This window comes from Zonotrichia leucophrys, chromosome 1 (assembly GCF_028769735.1).
Source record: "Zonotrichia leucophrys gambelii isolate GWCS_2022_RI chromosome 1, RI_Zleu_2.0, whole genome shotgun sequence".
Classification (NCBI taxonomy): Eukaryota; Metazoa; Chordata; class Aves; order Passeriformes; family Passerellidae; genus Zonotrichia; species Zonotrichia leucophrys.
In genome coordinates, this window is record NC_088169.1 from 82,363,105 (window position 1) to 82,378,680 (window position 15,576).

Below are 15,576 nucleotides of genomic sequence, written 5' to 3' on the forward strand. Positions count from 1 at the left end.
GGATGCCCATTCTTTTCCATCACAGGAAATTTATTTTCCAAGGATAGGCAGGAACAGAAAAAGTATAGAAAATCTGGGGAAACAGATAAAAGAAACTATTTTCCTGCTAGCTCAGATTTGCACTCATCAAAACTACCCCATTTAAATCTACTCCTTTCTGTATGATGACAAATACAGAACCATAGAATGGTTTGGGTTGAAAGGGACTTCAAAGGCCATATGGTTCCCACCCTCTGCCATGGGCAGGGACACCTTCCACTAGCCCAGGCTGCTCACAGCCCCATCCAGCCTGCCTTGAACACTTCCAGGGATGAGGCATCCACAGCTTCTCTGGGCAACTTGTTCCAGTTTCTCACCACCCCCACCGTAAAGACCCTTTTCCTAATATCTAACCCCATTCTCTTTCAGTTTGAAGCCATTCCCCCTTGCCCTGTCTTGTAGTCTCCATCTTTCTTGTAGGCTCCCTTCAGATACTGAAGGGAGCCTACAAGAAGGTCCCCCAAATCCTTCTATTTTCCAGGCTGAACAATTCCAATTCACTTTGCCCTTCCTCAACTTCAGAAGCAGGACTTTGTGTCAGACAAGCCTTTACCAAACTTGTGCAAATGTGAACATTTTTCTGTTCTTCTGACCTGTCCATAGCAGTAAATATATCTGGCCTCAAAGGTAAGGCAAAAAGACAAAAAAGGCAAAAAAAATCACAGAATAATAGCATTTGCTGAGTTGGAAGGGATTCACAAGGATCATCAACTCCTGGCCCTGCACAGAACACACCAAGAACCACACCATGTGCCTGAGAGCATTGTCCGAACACTTCTTGAACTCTGTCAGGCTTGGGGCTGTGGGTACTGCTCTGGGTAACCTGTTCCTGTGCCCAAGCACCCTCTGGGTGAAGAACCTTTTCCTGATATCCAACCTAAACCTCCCCTGACACAGCTTCAGGCCATTCCCTTGGGTCCTGCCACTGGTCACCAGAGAGGAGCGATCAGTGCCTGCTCCTCCCCTTCCCCTCTCAAGAATATGGCAGACTGCAATGAGGTCTCTCCTCAGTCTCCTCCAGGCTGAACAAACCAAGTGACCCCAGCCAGTCCTCATAATGGCTTCTTCTCAAGGCCCTCACCATCCTCACTGTCCTCCTTTGGACACTGTCTCCAGTTTAATGTCTTTTTTCTATTGTGACTCTCAGAACTGCCCCAGCACTTGAGGTGAGGCTGCCCCAGTGCAGATCAGAGCAGGACAATCCCTTCCCCTGCCCAGCTGGCCATGCTGTGCCTGATGCACCCCAGAACACACTCAGCCCTCCTGGCTGCCAGGGCACTGCTGACACATGTTCAACTTTACATCAACCAGCACCTTAATCATCATTAAATTAACTTCTTCATGTATGCAACCTGTGGAAAATCACCAAATGTATGATAATGTGGCATAAAACTGTCATGGGAAGTTGTTGTACCTTATTACTGCTGTCACTCCAATATGAACTTACAATCTTCATACTCTTATCACAAGCCAGAACTTCTTGTGTTTTTGCTTTTCAGCTTGGTCACACTTACTAGAAAAATACACTCTCCTCACCAAATCAGCATAAATGGTTAATTCCAAAACAGAAATGAGTGCAAACAAGCAAATGCTATTAAAAAATATTTCAGATATTATATATTACATGTTCTATTTAAATCATTATTATTTGCTTGGTGAACTAAAAGAAATGTTTAACTTCTTGTATCTGCTTATGCACAAATCTTTAAAATGGAATTTATTGTAAAAAAAACACCCAAACCATTGTCCATAAAAAGTTTGCAGAGGAACATTCACCATCCTCTCCTTGAGCCACAACACTTAATTACTGTTAGAGATCTTTCGATAAAAACAAAGAGTATAAGCCTGCTTCATGGCTCAGCCTATGCCCATTTAGTTAAAAATCAATCCACACCCAAAGCATCACTGATAATTTTATCCTGGCAATAACCAGTGTTGATAATAGTGTCTGGAGCATGCTGACACTATTACTTCTCTTCCCTTGTATAACCATTCACCTATAAAAGCCCACACTACCTTTGCCAGCAGGCACAAAGCACGTGCAACCTAATAGTCACCATGTAAGACAGGAAAAAACATCTCCTGGGAGGAGGAGATCAGGTTCCTAATGCTTATGTCACTGTCACTCTTCTTTTATGTATCTATTAGACAAGTCACAGCCTAAACTTCTCATCTGTGCTGCACACTGGCTTCAGAGCTGGCATTAAGGTGCTCCTTTGAAGAGACCTAATTTACTCCAGCTCCTAAGTTTTTCTTCACCTGGGAGAACAAGGAATGGAAAGTAACAGTATTATTTATAAAAACCCTACACACATGCACATCCACAAAACTGATCCTCAAGGAATCCTCGCCCTGTGACACAAATCACACTGCCCTTTCACTCTCTCCTGCTCTTCCCTATCCATGCTTCCTTTTTCTTCCAGAAAAGCAAAGAAGTTTTTACCCACCCAACATACTTTATACACTCTCTGAAAGCTTCTCTTCCCAAGGCCTGTGCATATTGAGTTGGCAGGCTACCAAAACCTGCTAACAAATGGCAGATTAAGTGGAAACACGGAAAAGAATTTCAAGCATGTATTATACTAGCTTGGGGTTCAGCCTGCAACTTTAAGACGAGGGCTGCCCTCTAACCAGGCAGGCCTGGGAATTCAGTTGCAAAACAATTACAGATGCAAGGAAAATACTTTTTCTCTGAAAAGGAAACTTGATGATATTCTGCAGTCTTCAGTAGGCTAAGTTCAGTGTGTGCTGGGGAAGAGCTCAGCAGGATCTGTGTTCTCTCGAGACCTCACTTTCCATCACCAGCACTGTTCTCCAAGAGATTTATAGCAAAATTCAGTAAAATTTTTCATATGTCAGCCTCTTACAAATGCAGGAACAGTCTTTAATCCTTTTCAATCACAGTCAAAACAGTGCCTCTATGTCCATCTACTGTCTTGCCTTCATATACAAGAATAATGAGGCACTTCGTTCAGTCCTGCAGGTCACAGGCAGTCATTGGCTGGACAATGAAATTTCAAGTGCCATGCCTGCGTATAAATTAGTTACTTATGTTTTCTTGATGAGCCTTATTTTGGCTGCATGGCTATCTTTCTCATAATTTTAAAGTTCTGGTTTTAAAAGAGCATACTTTGCAGCATCAAAGCAAATATCCTCAGGATGTAATTTTCAAACCTGTCTAGCATGCCCAGCCTTGCTGCACATGATTACACTAGCAAAATTACCACCAACTCGGGTGGGCACAGTGCTGAAGTTCAGCACCACAACTCTGCCTGTGTTATCTGAGATTTCCTTTTCTTTCTAAAACTGGAATGTTTGCACAGGGTGTGCAGTGGGAAGAGACTCTCCCACTCCTGATTACACTGAACTTGCTGCACACATTCTTAGAAAAAAAAACAACAAAAAACCACCTTGCTCACATCAGCCTAGAGGAAATGGCCTCAAGTTGTGCCAGCAGAGGTTCAGACTGAATATTAGGAAAATCTTCTCCACCAGAAGGGTTGTCAAGCATTGGAACAGGCTGCCCAGGGAAGTGGTGGAGTCACCATCCCTTGAGGTTTCTAAAAGACATAAATGTGGCACTCCAGGACGTGGCTTAGTGGTGGACGTGGTCATGTTAGTTTTACAGTTGGCCTTGAAGATCTTAAAGATCTTTTCCAGCCTAAATGGCTTTGTGATTCTGTGAAAAGTTCTCAGCCCACAATCTGAGAAAGCAGTTGAGAACACGGGCTCAGTGGATGGGAAATACATCCAATAAATCAGGACTGATGTTCTCAAGCCCACATGACGTAGCGTGCATTGTTAAAGGTCAGGAAACTTGTACGAACAGCAATTTCAAAAAGAAAAACTTTCTGCTCCAGTGTTTCTCTAAAAACTCCGAGTCTCACTGTTGGCCTCAAAGGAACTATTTTTTATACTGCATCAACTAAAAGAAAAAGAAGATGGACTGACCTCAATTTTGACCTTATACTGACTGGTTCACATTCCTCCATAGTTTATTTACCCTGAAGTTCATAAAAACAATGTGGCTTTTCAGTCTAATAGGTTATTTTCAGCTCTAACTAATCAGAGCTCATGACTGGCTTTGGAACTGTAAGAGTCATACAAAAGCTAAGATTGATTATTAGCATCCAAATGTGTTAAAGTAATTAAACCTACCAAAAACCCCAAAAACAATACACCAAAACAAAAACTTCCAATGGGTAAGAGCAGAAGAAAATTGAAGGAAAATAAACAGCACTGAGGATTTTAATAAATCTGTATCTGAATGTCTTTAGAAATAAGTAGCTGAAATGAGATTGAAAGTGCAACCCAATACAGCACAAATACAAGAATGTCTGCATTGAAATTCCATAACTTTTCTTTATTCACTGTGATACATTCAAACAAAAGTGCTCCAGATAACATCCACAGAGTAAAGGAAATTAAAACAAAAAGTCAGAAAAAGACCATCAGATACATATGGTGATTATTCATATTTCAAAGCATTAGTAACTGCTTGTATCTGAGTGCACCAAAAACCCACATGAGAGTCCACATTTTTGTACACTGCTTCTATAAAAATAATAATCATAGGCAGCTCCAGCATAAATGTTTGTCAGAACTAGAGCCAAAGCCACCACAAAGATAAAGCACCATCAGGCAAATGTTTACAAATGCCGTAGTAATTAGTAGAGTGTAAAAAAAGGCTTAGCTGAATTAACATTTTCCTTGTATTGGTATAGCACAGGGAAGCTCTGCTTGGATTCACTCCTTCCCAGCTTTGATATTTCTCACCAGGGATGTGCATTTGCCCCACAACACCAAGCACCATGGGCAGCTTGGGAAGCTTCAGGAGTCAGTGAGGGATGGATGGAAGAGGAACCGGAGCTGGTGTCTATCCTCCTACTTTAAAAGATCATCTTGGCAGGGCAGCATGTCCTCAACCACGTCACTGAAATACAGTGGCACAATCCACCTAAGAAAGGCTGGCTGCACAGACCATGTTGATTTCCAAATACTGTTTGCTGAGCTACAGTATTTGGCAGCACTGGTTTTACCCCAAAAAAGACAGTTCTTGTTTTCAACTCTAATTCTTCTACAGTAAAAATATCACTTATCTGTAAGAGGCAGCAGAGGATCACTTCATAGCAAACCCAGGCTATAAAGTGGTTCTATCCCAGCTGCAGAAATCCTCAACTGTGCATTTGCTAAGAATTATTTGTAATTGAACAGCTAGGTGGGGAGGAATATTCCTTTTCCAAAACCACAAGAAACATTAGTCAAGATGCCCAAATTACACTGTCAATGGGATATGGCTGAGAGACACTTTTAAGTCTAGGGTCCCTCTATGTGGTGTACCATTAGGTAGAAAAACTCAGTAGAACCCTTGTCCTGCTCTCTCCTTTACCTGCCCTGCAGGCAGCAATTCAGATAGATAGCAAGACTGAAGACAGGCTTCCCCTCTGAAAATCTGAGTTGCTGACATGAGATTTTCCTTAAAAGGCCTAAGTAGGTCATAAACAGAAAAGCCCCTTTCCCCACATGCTTTCTAGTATATTCATAGGGATCCTGCTCCTTCATAGGTCCCAGCTCCTACATGGATTTAATCCCACGTGCAATCAGTGTTTCTCACAGCAGGATGTAACGGCACTGATCATATGACCAACATCATCTTCACAGTCAAATCATTACAACATCAAGGTCTGTCTGCTCAAAAAGCATTTTTCTTAACTGTGTTACTAATAAAGTCTCAAATCACTCAGGCTGAAAGGAAGTTAGAAGTGTTATGTGGTTATTTACCCTTCACGCTATTTGTGTGGCATTCATCTCCCACGGCGCATGCCTTGCCCTTTTCACACTCCCTTTTCTCATGCAGGAACACAAAGCTGTAATGTTTGGGTTGCAAACACCATTAAATGCCCCTCTTCAGCCCCCAACAGCATAGAAATATTTTCTTTTAAAAGTTCAGATCAAAGCATTTCTACTAATCCTAGGATTTATTAAAACAAACATTGTAGGCATGAGATAGTCAACAGCGTCCCTTTTACAAGATTCTTTGGAGACGGTTCTGTTTTCATACTGTTTACTGATCCGCCCCTAATTAATCTTCAGTTGCTCAGCTGCAAATTCAGCAAGTCCACCTGCTCCTTCCCCACCCAGCAGACGTTCCTTTCTCCCCAGTTTCAGGCTGTAATGATAGCACCACCCAGTCCCTGTCCTAAGAACAAGGTGGCTGGCTTGAAAAGCTACATATCACCTCTTGATGTTACGTGATCACATGCACTTGCAGCACAAAGTCTAGCCTTTCCTCAGATGAGTAACTAAAACCAGTCATTAAGTGCTTTCATGGAGTTTCACTGTCTTTATCCTTCCCTGCAATCAAGGTAGTTGCCTTTGATCCAGTAACAGATCTGTGCGTATTTGAGCGGTGTGATGCGAACAGCTACATTGAAATCCTGCGGGGTGCCATTCATGTCCACCCACTGATGGCCTGAAAATATACCAATAATTTTACGCTCCCATTTGTGATTCTGCCTCTTCCACATCCTCACATACACCCCAGATCCACTGGCACCCGGCTGGGCATCGCACTGCTGGTACAGCAGGTCGTACGTTTCATCTTTGACATCGCAGAAACGGTAAACCAGGTTTCCTGGACGGTCATTGTCGTAGCCAGAGAAGTGAATCCTCCCTCCAGGTAAGTGTCTTGCTGGTGGGCTCACACCTATCTTCATAAACTTTCTCTTATGTGGCTTCTTCAGCTCCAGCAGGGCATAGTCATAATCCATGCCAATGTCATTGGCATTGCCTTTGATCCATCCTTTGGGGACATGTGTCCGTTTCACGCGGATCCACTGGAATTTCATTTTCTCAGGCGTTGCCGAGTTGGTGATATTGGACCCCTTGCCGCCATCTTTCTGTTTGGGCTTTAGGAACCCCACCCGCAGTTTCTGAGCTCCCTTGACGTAACTCTTTCCGTCATGGATACAATGAGCAGCAGTAAGAACGTGCTTTTCGGCCACCAGCGTCCCCGTGCAACCCGTAGAGAGCTTCACCGACGTGGAGAATGGGTAATTCAACAAGAAGTCTTTCCCAAAAATGCTAAACCTGCTGTCGTAGCCATAGATCTGCCTCTTAGTTCGAGCTCTGCCTCGGGAGCTGTCGCCGCCGTTGCTCAGGATGTAGATGCCCACCTCGGTTTCCGTGAGGCTGCCGTTGGCATACAAGGTTTCGTAGGACAGGTAGTTCTTCACCTCTTCGTACGTCGGCAGCGGAGAGCTTTTGTGGCATGCTGGGCCACATGGAGATACCACTTCCAGTCTGGCTTCAGCATCAAACTGGGGCCTGTCCAAGTTCAGGGTAGACTGCGGCAGGATAACGGGAACTCTGTAAGACGGCCAAGTTGGCTTCCAGTGAGGACTGGAAGGCATCACATCTTTAGCAGCACACAAAAGGAGGATTAAAGTGGACAAGGCTGCCATTCTGAACGTCGGTCTGTGGAAGGCAAAAGCAAATACAGTTATTCACCCAAACCCGTTGCAAGATTATCCTACCTTGCTAAGTAGTGGCTTGCTAACCCAGTATAAATGCAATAAGGGTCAAGCAATTTGAATGGAGTTAACTTACATCAAGTAGCTCAGATTTCTCAGTGCCAAACTAATGCCTTAGCCAGAGTCTCAAAACAAGTGTCCCAGGTTAACACTGAAATACAGGACATTTAACCCTCAGGTGTGCTGAGCTAACAACTCCCAGCTGACATTAGTGGGAAGTTATAGTACTTGTCTTCACACAGTTCAAAGAAAATTCAGATTCTGTTTAAATCCATTCATCCAGTAAACAGAGCTCCTGCAAAGAGTAAATGTGTCTGTCTTCAGCTAGATTAGAACATTCTCTGAAAGCTCTCCCCTGCTCTCTGACTTTGCTGAAAGATGTCCTTTAAATGCCTTCACACCATTTGCTGTCTCAGCCAGAGACACCAGGCTGATGGCAGGGACAGGTGGGGAGGGACAAAGAAGGTGACCTGACAGGGGCTGTGCTGCAGAACACGACCACAGAGGAGACTCACTTCCCCCTGCAGCTCACAGCAGACAAAGGCTCTGCACCAAGTGGCACTGGCTCTCCCCGAGGCTTACACGAGAAAGGGTGATATGATTACACACAGGCAGCTAATGAAGGAAGATTACAATTCTTGAGGGAATTTTCAGTTAACACACTGGCTTATTGCTTTATAAACTCAATTAATTAGAAATGCAAACCAACCCCCTCTGAGCACAGGGAGGCAAATGTGGCTGTAAATGTGTTTATGAACCACAGGCGGAGTGCCTGGGACTGCAGAGAACAGCGTGCACTAGAACTGTGTAAAAAAATGCCTAACTTCAGTTTATTTGAAAATTAGCCATACAGCTGAATCGCTGCAGGAGGCACTGTGCCCTGGGCGAGAAGGCAGGCAGGATCTCCCTCACACAAAGATTATTCAAAGGAAAGTTCACCATTATGTTGAGCTTACACATATTTAAAACCCTGCTGAGGTTACACTGATCACAACTGCAGGATCATTCCTGAAATGCCTCAAACGAGTAAACCAAAGCAAATCACACAGGAAATGACCACAGCTATCTCAGAATAAAAAAGAAAAATCCTTCTCTCCAGTGCTTTGTGTAGAAATACTCCATCCCTAAATTGCATCAAACAAGACTTTGAAAGCTACAGGCTGCTGATGTCCAGCGGTGTTCAACTCAAATATTTGGCCCAGATTCTTAGAATTTTGGTACCATCCTCTTTGGGAACAGAGGCTATCATTAAAGCACACAATGTTTAAAATATCAATTGACTCATGCAAGATATCAAAAGACTTAAAAGTCCAAAAACAGATGTAGATTAACAGAACTGATGCTACTGAAACCCACAGAGGCAGGTGGACTCTTTCAGGACTCTTTCAGAAGTGACCACACATTCTGTTGGCAAATTTTTCATTAACAAACAGAATATCTTTAAAGGAACATACTTTTTTCCTAGGTTAGTCTCCACCAAATATGATGCATTATACCTAACTGATGACTCATGCTGGCAAATAAAAGCCATTATAAACATTAATCAGAATTGCATCATGTTATATGTCTCAAAATCAGAAAATACTTGGTATTCAAGGAAAACCAACCACTCTTCTGACTCCTTCCACAGCAAATTTTAGTATTGGATGTGGCTGCATTTTGCAAGCTATGAAATGAAAGACTTCCAAATGTTGTAAGGATGCCACAGGGAACACCTGCTGTATTATCACATCTATTGTTGTAGGACAGTGATTAGGAAGACAGGAAAAAAAAAAAAGAAGGTAACAGGGACAAATGACACTGCTCCATCCCCACAAAGATGGTATACACTGGTATGAGTCAACTGCTAGCTGTCCTGCTTGTGTCAGTGAGGGCTGCATGCAGCAGTGCTCACTGGTCTCACAGTCAGAAGCTGAGAGCAGACTAAACCACAGCTAAATGTGCAATCAGGTATGATCCCATCATGAAGAGCACGTATTTCTAGGCAGTTTGCCCTCGCTGCCCTCAGATTTCTTGACAGATTGCATCTCTTTAAATTGCATCACTCATGCCACTTGGAGCTAAAGCCCACCCATGCTAACTGAGCCTCTGCTGGCCCTTGGCTGGTTTATTTAGCTGGCAGGGGAAAACCAGAAGCATCCTGTCAGTTGTTATTTGCACAAGCAGCCAGATTCCCTCGTGCCTGTCAGCACGGCGACCCGACGGAGGAATTGTGTGCCAAACAGCTTCTCTGCTTCCTCCGAGATTATCATCTGGGCTGAGGAGAGATTACCTCGTCCTGCAGCCTGCCCTCCCTTATCTCCCCACCATCCCCAGCACAGCACCACCAGCGCTTGGAAGGGCAGCTTCAGACAGCAGAGGGCAGCTGCCCTATGAAGAGAGCAAGACAGGAGATGGGACTCGAGCTGGTCCCAGAAAAAAGGCTTCAGAAGATGTATTTGTGTCTGTGCTGCACTCTGTAAAGTGGTACTTACTCCACTTCACATCTCTGAGCAAGCCTCCCACCCCCCTCCACTGCTGCTTCTGTGCTGTGATCACATTGCAGCTCTCAGGGATAAAAAAGCCTTTTCACCAGTTACAGAACGCTTCTATTATTTAAGATGTTATTTAAACCTGACAATAAAATACAGTTGTGAGTTTATGCCTGTAGAAGCTAAACAGCGCTCATTTACCGAAGTCGTCATAGTTAAATTCCATCTGGAGACATAACTGGTACTAAATCAGATCTGGGCAGCAATAAATAGAATAAATATGTCTTACTTATAACAGGATGCAAATTAGCCCACAGTACCTCTTTCTGTGTAGATCCTTCCTCTTAAAAAATAAAGGAATTGAAAAAGCAGTCTACATTTACACAGAGACTCTCCAGTAACGCTCTTCTTTCCTTTTACTTTCTCTTCTCATTTGAAACACAATCAAACAGCTGCAAAAAACCCCAGGGTTAAAAAACTCTCTGTCCTCAGCTACTTACTCATGGGTGACCCTGGGAGATGCTCTCAGACTGAGCAGACGGTGAGGAGTGAGCACTTCCCTGCCCGGCGATCACAGAGCAGCGCTGAATGAATTACGATGTGCTGCTCTACTGTAGCTCTGCTCTTCTGTTTCTATTTAAACTGTGTCATAAACTCAATCCACCCTTTGACTCAGCACAAAGCCCTGCTCTGACATCCAGCCTAGGAACCCCCTAGAAGCGGTTTGTACATAATCACACTCGCTAATGGCATTAAAATTGTTTAGAGAATGGAAACAGTGACAGCTACCCCGGGGCTCTCCGTGCTGCTGAAACACTTTACAGACACATTTTCCTGCTTGCTTCGGGCATTCACGCTCCAAGATAGATGCTGCTGAAAGAAAACTGCCTTGCTCAGGATGGACATGAATAATTTTCTAATAAGCAATTAATTTTTCTGCAAGAGTTCACTACTTCAGGGGTGGTTCTTGTAGTAGATGGTTAAATAACAATAAATCATGGATCATCTAGTATGAAAGACCATGAACTAGTCTCCATTACATTTTGAAATGAAGAAAGTTTTTCCACAGCACTGGAAGCCAGAAAGATTAACATACCAAAAAAAAATCAAGAGAGAACACCAAGACAGTGAGAGAGAAAAATCTGCCTCAAACCAAATCATAAAGGAGAACTAAATCACTGTCAGTGCCATGCCAAAATACCTCTGCTGCTTTTCCTGGTCACAGAACTTGTTAAAACACAGCAAAAATAATGGAGTTGCACTTTAATAACTACAGAAGCCTTCCTGCCAGTAAAATCTAACAACTTTATTAGCCTGCCTGAGATGCTGAAGGTGGTGCGAGGGTTACACTGCCTTACCCGCTGGACTGAGGGCTCTAGGAAGAGACGCCTTGGAAAGCCTGAAGCTAACTTTGATACTGTCAGGCCACGGGTGTGTCCATTAGCACTCGCACCGGGCACAGCGGCTCTTTTGGCACGTGTGCCAGTGACATGCACACACGGAGAAAAGGGAGCATAGTACGTGCTTCCATTTAGTCCAACTCCTAGAGCTGCCTCTTTTCACCCTCCTTTTCTTCTTCTTTCTCTTTCCCTGCATATCAGGGAGCTCCGGTATCACGGCACAAGAGCAATCTGCATTACGAGCAGACGGTGACGGTGTCTGCATAACGGGGTGAAGCTGTGGGAAGGACCTGCATCCCCAGGGCTCCCAAACCACCTGAGGGACGGGGCGGCTGCACCAGCTGGGTCCCGGTGGGACCGCACCAACCCCTCGGACCTTGCAAAAAAACAACTTCCCCAGGCTCCAGCAGCCGTTTCACTGAACAGCTCGTGTCACGTACGTCTTAAAAGGCCACCCCAAAAATACCGATGTACTCAAACACAGCGACGAGCCCAAGTACAGCACCGCAGCGGAGCGCTACCTTCAGACGCCTCCAAAGCACGAAAAGGCAGCAGAGGCGACTTTTATCCCAGCTGTTCCCTCCTCAGCCGCCGTGCTCTCAGTGTTGGTCCCCGGCAGCGGCGGCGGACCCGCAGCGGGGACCGGCGGGCAGCGGCCGCGCTCGCCCTTTTGTGGCCGGCGCCGGCGGGGAGGCGGTGCCCGGTGCGCTCCGGTGGATGCGAGCGGGGTTAAACATTAAGCCCAGCGCGGAGGGAGCGCTCGCCGCGGGCCGGGACAGGCGCTGCCGCCGCCCGGAGTCCCGCCCGGCCGGGCAGGTGAGGCAGTGCCCGGGGCAGCGCAGGGCGAGCCCGGCTCTCGCCATCCTCCCGCCGCCCCTTTGTCCCCCGGGGCGACCCGCACCCCGCGGCGCCCTCCCCGCCGCCGGGCCCGCTACCTACCGGCTCCCCGCAGCAGCGGCGGCGGCGGCTCCGGGAGCGGCTCAGGCAGGTGGCGGGGCCGGTGCCGGTCCCATCTCTCCCGCCGCCTCCGCGGGGCTCGGGAGCGCCTCCCTTCCCTCCCTCCCGCCGGCCCTCGGCGGCGCGCTCGGAGCGGGGCGGGCCGGGGCGGGGCGGAGCGGCTCCTCCCGCAGGTGGATCCGCCGCTGGATCCCGCCGCTGGAGCCCGTCCCGCCCGCCCGCCTGCGGGGCCACGCTGCCCGCCGCCGTCCCTGCCCTGCCCGAGCCGTCCCTGCCCGGCCCGGGCCGTTCCTCCGAACAGGCTGCCCCTCGGGCCGCCGCCTCAGTCACCCCCCTTTTAATCCTTTACTGCTATTTCCATAAAAAAAAAAAAAAAAAAAAAAAAAAAAGCGGCGTCACCCCCCTTTTAATCCCTTACTGCTATTTCCATTTATTTCCCGAGGAAAAACATAGTAGGCTTTCCCCACCTTGTTCTGGCACGACGGGCGGCTCAGGGGCTGCCGTCTCGGTGCGAGATTTTGGGGTGCAGCCCGTCTTCAGCCCCAAGGGCAACAGGTTCTTTGTCCCCAGTGTCTGGGTCCTCAAATCCCTTTTCAGCGGGTTCCTGGTAACTCTTGAGCCCCCTCGGATTTCCTGCCTCCGCGGGGCATCAGCTCCAGGAGCTCTGCGGTCACTCACCCGTGTTGCCTCATCAGGCGGACATTTAAATTTAATTGTCCGACACATTGTTTGCATGGGTTTTAATTACTCATCCTTCTTGAAGCCTTATAATGATATTTGGCAAGAAAAGAGGAAACCGGAGCCAAGAAGGCAAAAATCCTGCACTGTTTTAACTCCACAAGAAAAAGTCGCCCAAAAAAAAGTTTTTACAAAATTCCCAGTTGATCACCATTATTCTATAAAGGAAATAGAAATTTCATAGGAGTCAATTTATTTACAATCTTCTACTGACCTTTTCAAGCCACTGCTGCCCTGACAAAGGATGTGAAGAGCCTGAAGCAAAGCAAAAGCTATGCCTCACCTATGGCAATCTGTGAAGAGCCAAAATATGACAGGATTTTACATTCTCAGACATGATTTTTCTAATTTGCATTTGCTTGGCCCTAGCACCTTCCCCATCTGGGTCTACAGAAAGATTTTACCAAATGAATGAAAAAAGCACGTACTAAATAATAATAATAAGAAGAAGAAAGTAGCTACTCAGACAGCTAGAGAATACAACTGGTGTTAGAGAAGGGCTGGTGACACCAGCACAGCTGCTCTTGGGCCATGAGGGAATGACCATGCAAGTGAGGCAGATGCCTGGAGTATGAGCAGACAAGGCAGCAGACGAGTCAGGCTCTGTCTGCAGTGCCATACTGACCACAGGCCCCTTCCTGATGTGGCTCTGTCTATCACATCTGACAAGATGTGCAGCTCAGCAGCTTTGCCCTGTACACACACATCTGCTGATTTGCATGATGGAAGGGCTGGCCCATGCCTCGTAGGGGTGAAAATGTGGTGAGGTTTGGTTAGAGTGGGTCTCAGGGCTGCAGCAGGGGTCCAGGTGGGTTCTGGCTTCCCATGGACATGCAGTCTCTTGTGTCACAGCTGCCATACGTGCTCCAGGGTCTTCCAGACCCAAATTCAAATAGACACCATCCTAGAGGATATGATGCTGATAGAAGTTTTTACAATAGACAGGGGGCAGAGATACAGAGATGCTAAGATGTGGGACTCACCTCACTTAGTTGTAGGGGTTTGGGGTGCCCTGGGCTATCCGTGATACAATACAGGACTGCAAACCTTCCATGCCTGAAGCAGCAGCAGTGGACATTGTCCTTGCCTGTGGCAGGGTGTTTGTCACCAGGAGATCTCTGAGATCACTTCCAACCCAAACCATCCTGTGATGATGTGATTCCATGAAGTCTGTCTCTTTGTACAACACAGGTGGATGAATAAGAACCCCAAGGCTTGGTGTCTACAGGCCCCCTCCTGAGAATGAAACCTTAAAGAAAGTGTTGGGTGAAACTGTCATGACAAAAGGAGTGGAGAAGAATGTTTAGTTTGACATTTAGTTAGGAGACATTCTGTTGTCATAAAAACTTCTGATTTCTATTAGTTTTAGTGTGTACATTAAACCATAAACTCAGAAAAGACAGTTTGTCTGGCTTGTCTGTAGAAATAATGAACTACTGTCCTCTTCTATTGAGCATCTATAGACAAAATTTTCTGGTTTAACTTTCTAATTCAAAAGAGGAAAAAAAAATTATAGATTTCTTTTTCCCCTATGTGTATAACTCTTAAGAACCAAGAGCTCTGGTAAAATTGAGCTGTACAACTATTTGGGTTTTTTTTAAAGAGAGTGAAGTTCGAGATCTGAGTGTTTCTGTGAGCCATTGTTGAGGCAAAGAGCGGTAAGTGACAACATACACAAGGGTGAAGAGCATTTAGCTGTACTATATTGTCAAGTGTTAACACACACACTGACTTTTCAGCACCCTGTGAGTAAGCTGAAAATGAAACAGTCTACAGGTGGGAGCCCTAATGAATGGCACTGTCAGGAGATAATTTCTCATGGTTGAAGGAATCTTTTATTCTGCAGGGAAGTGAAGTAACCTGGCATTACGGTCCTGTGCCAGATTCCACTGCAGACAATGAAGTGATTTCAGAGGCCACTGAGTCTGGAAGGAAGAATGACAACCTACAGTGGGCTCAAATCAGTCTCCCCATTGCTCACTGCTGATGCAATGCAGAAGAAAAGTCCTTGGAGTTCCCCACTGCAGTGGCAGCTCTCCAGCCAGCTCCCTCTGCTTTCCCTGAGACACAGACCCGTCCTCACTGATGCCCTGATTCCTGAAATGCTTTTTAACTGTCGGAGGAAGTTAAAGGTGAAGACAATCTCTATCCCTTTAAAAACAGTCTATTTTGAAGGCAGGAATGATGCAGACTTGGACTCTGGAGAAGAAAGTACTTCTCTCATTCCCACCCCTACTTCAGCTCAGTATTTCTGGAAGGCTCTGGTGCCACAGTTCCCAAATCTGTGCGACAAGTGTGAGAGCATATCCTATCTCAATGAAGCGTTTTGATGACAATTACAGTGGTGACTCTCCCATGACTGGGTGCTGTGCTGATGGGAAGGACAGACATTCAACTCAAATGAGCTGCACCACAAGATGAAAACCATTTGGAGAGAAG

The 15,576-nt window shown here is 45.9% G+C and overlaps 1 protein-coding gene across 2 annotated transcripts; it reads right to left on the reverse strand.

Annotated features, from left to right (window-relative positions):
* Positions 1-4,381: 4,381 nt before the first annotated feature.
* On the reverse strand, positions 4,382-12,538 carry PRSS23 (serine protease 23). 2 transcript variants are annotated; one of them, XM_064719339.1, is made up of 2 exons: positions 12,382-12,538; positions 4,382-7,515 (listed from the first exon to the last, which is right to left on the reverse strand). In XM_064719339.1, exon 2 carries the CDS (start codon positions 7,500-7,502, stop codon positions 6,384-6,386), a length of 1,119 nt encoding a protein of 372 aa, XP_064575409.1. In that variant the 5' UTR covers positions 7,503-7,515; positions 12,382-12,538; the 3' UTR covers positions 4,382-6,383. The 2 variants fall into 2 exon arrangements, with proteins under 2 accessions (XP_064575409.1, XP_064575419.1); XM_064719349.1 differs by lacking the exon at positions 12,382-12,538 and adding an exon at positions 11,964-12,093.
* Between the last annotated feature and the right edge of the window lie 3,038 nt (positions 12,539-15,576).

What these genes read in the sequence shown, in the direction of transcription:
- PRSS23 (XM_064719339.1), bottom strand. Translation starts at nt 7,502, where the DNA reads ATGGCAGCCTTGTCCACTTTAATCCTCCTTTTGTGTGCTGCTAAAGAT.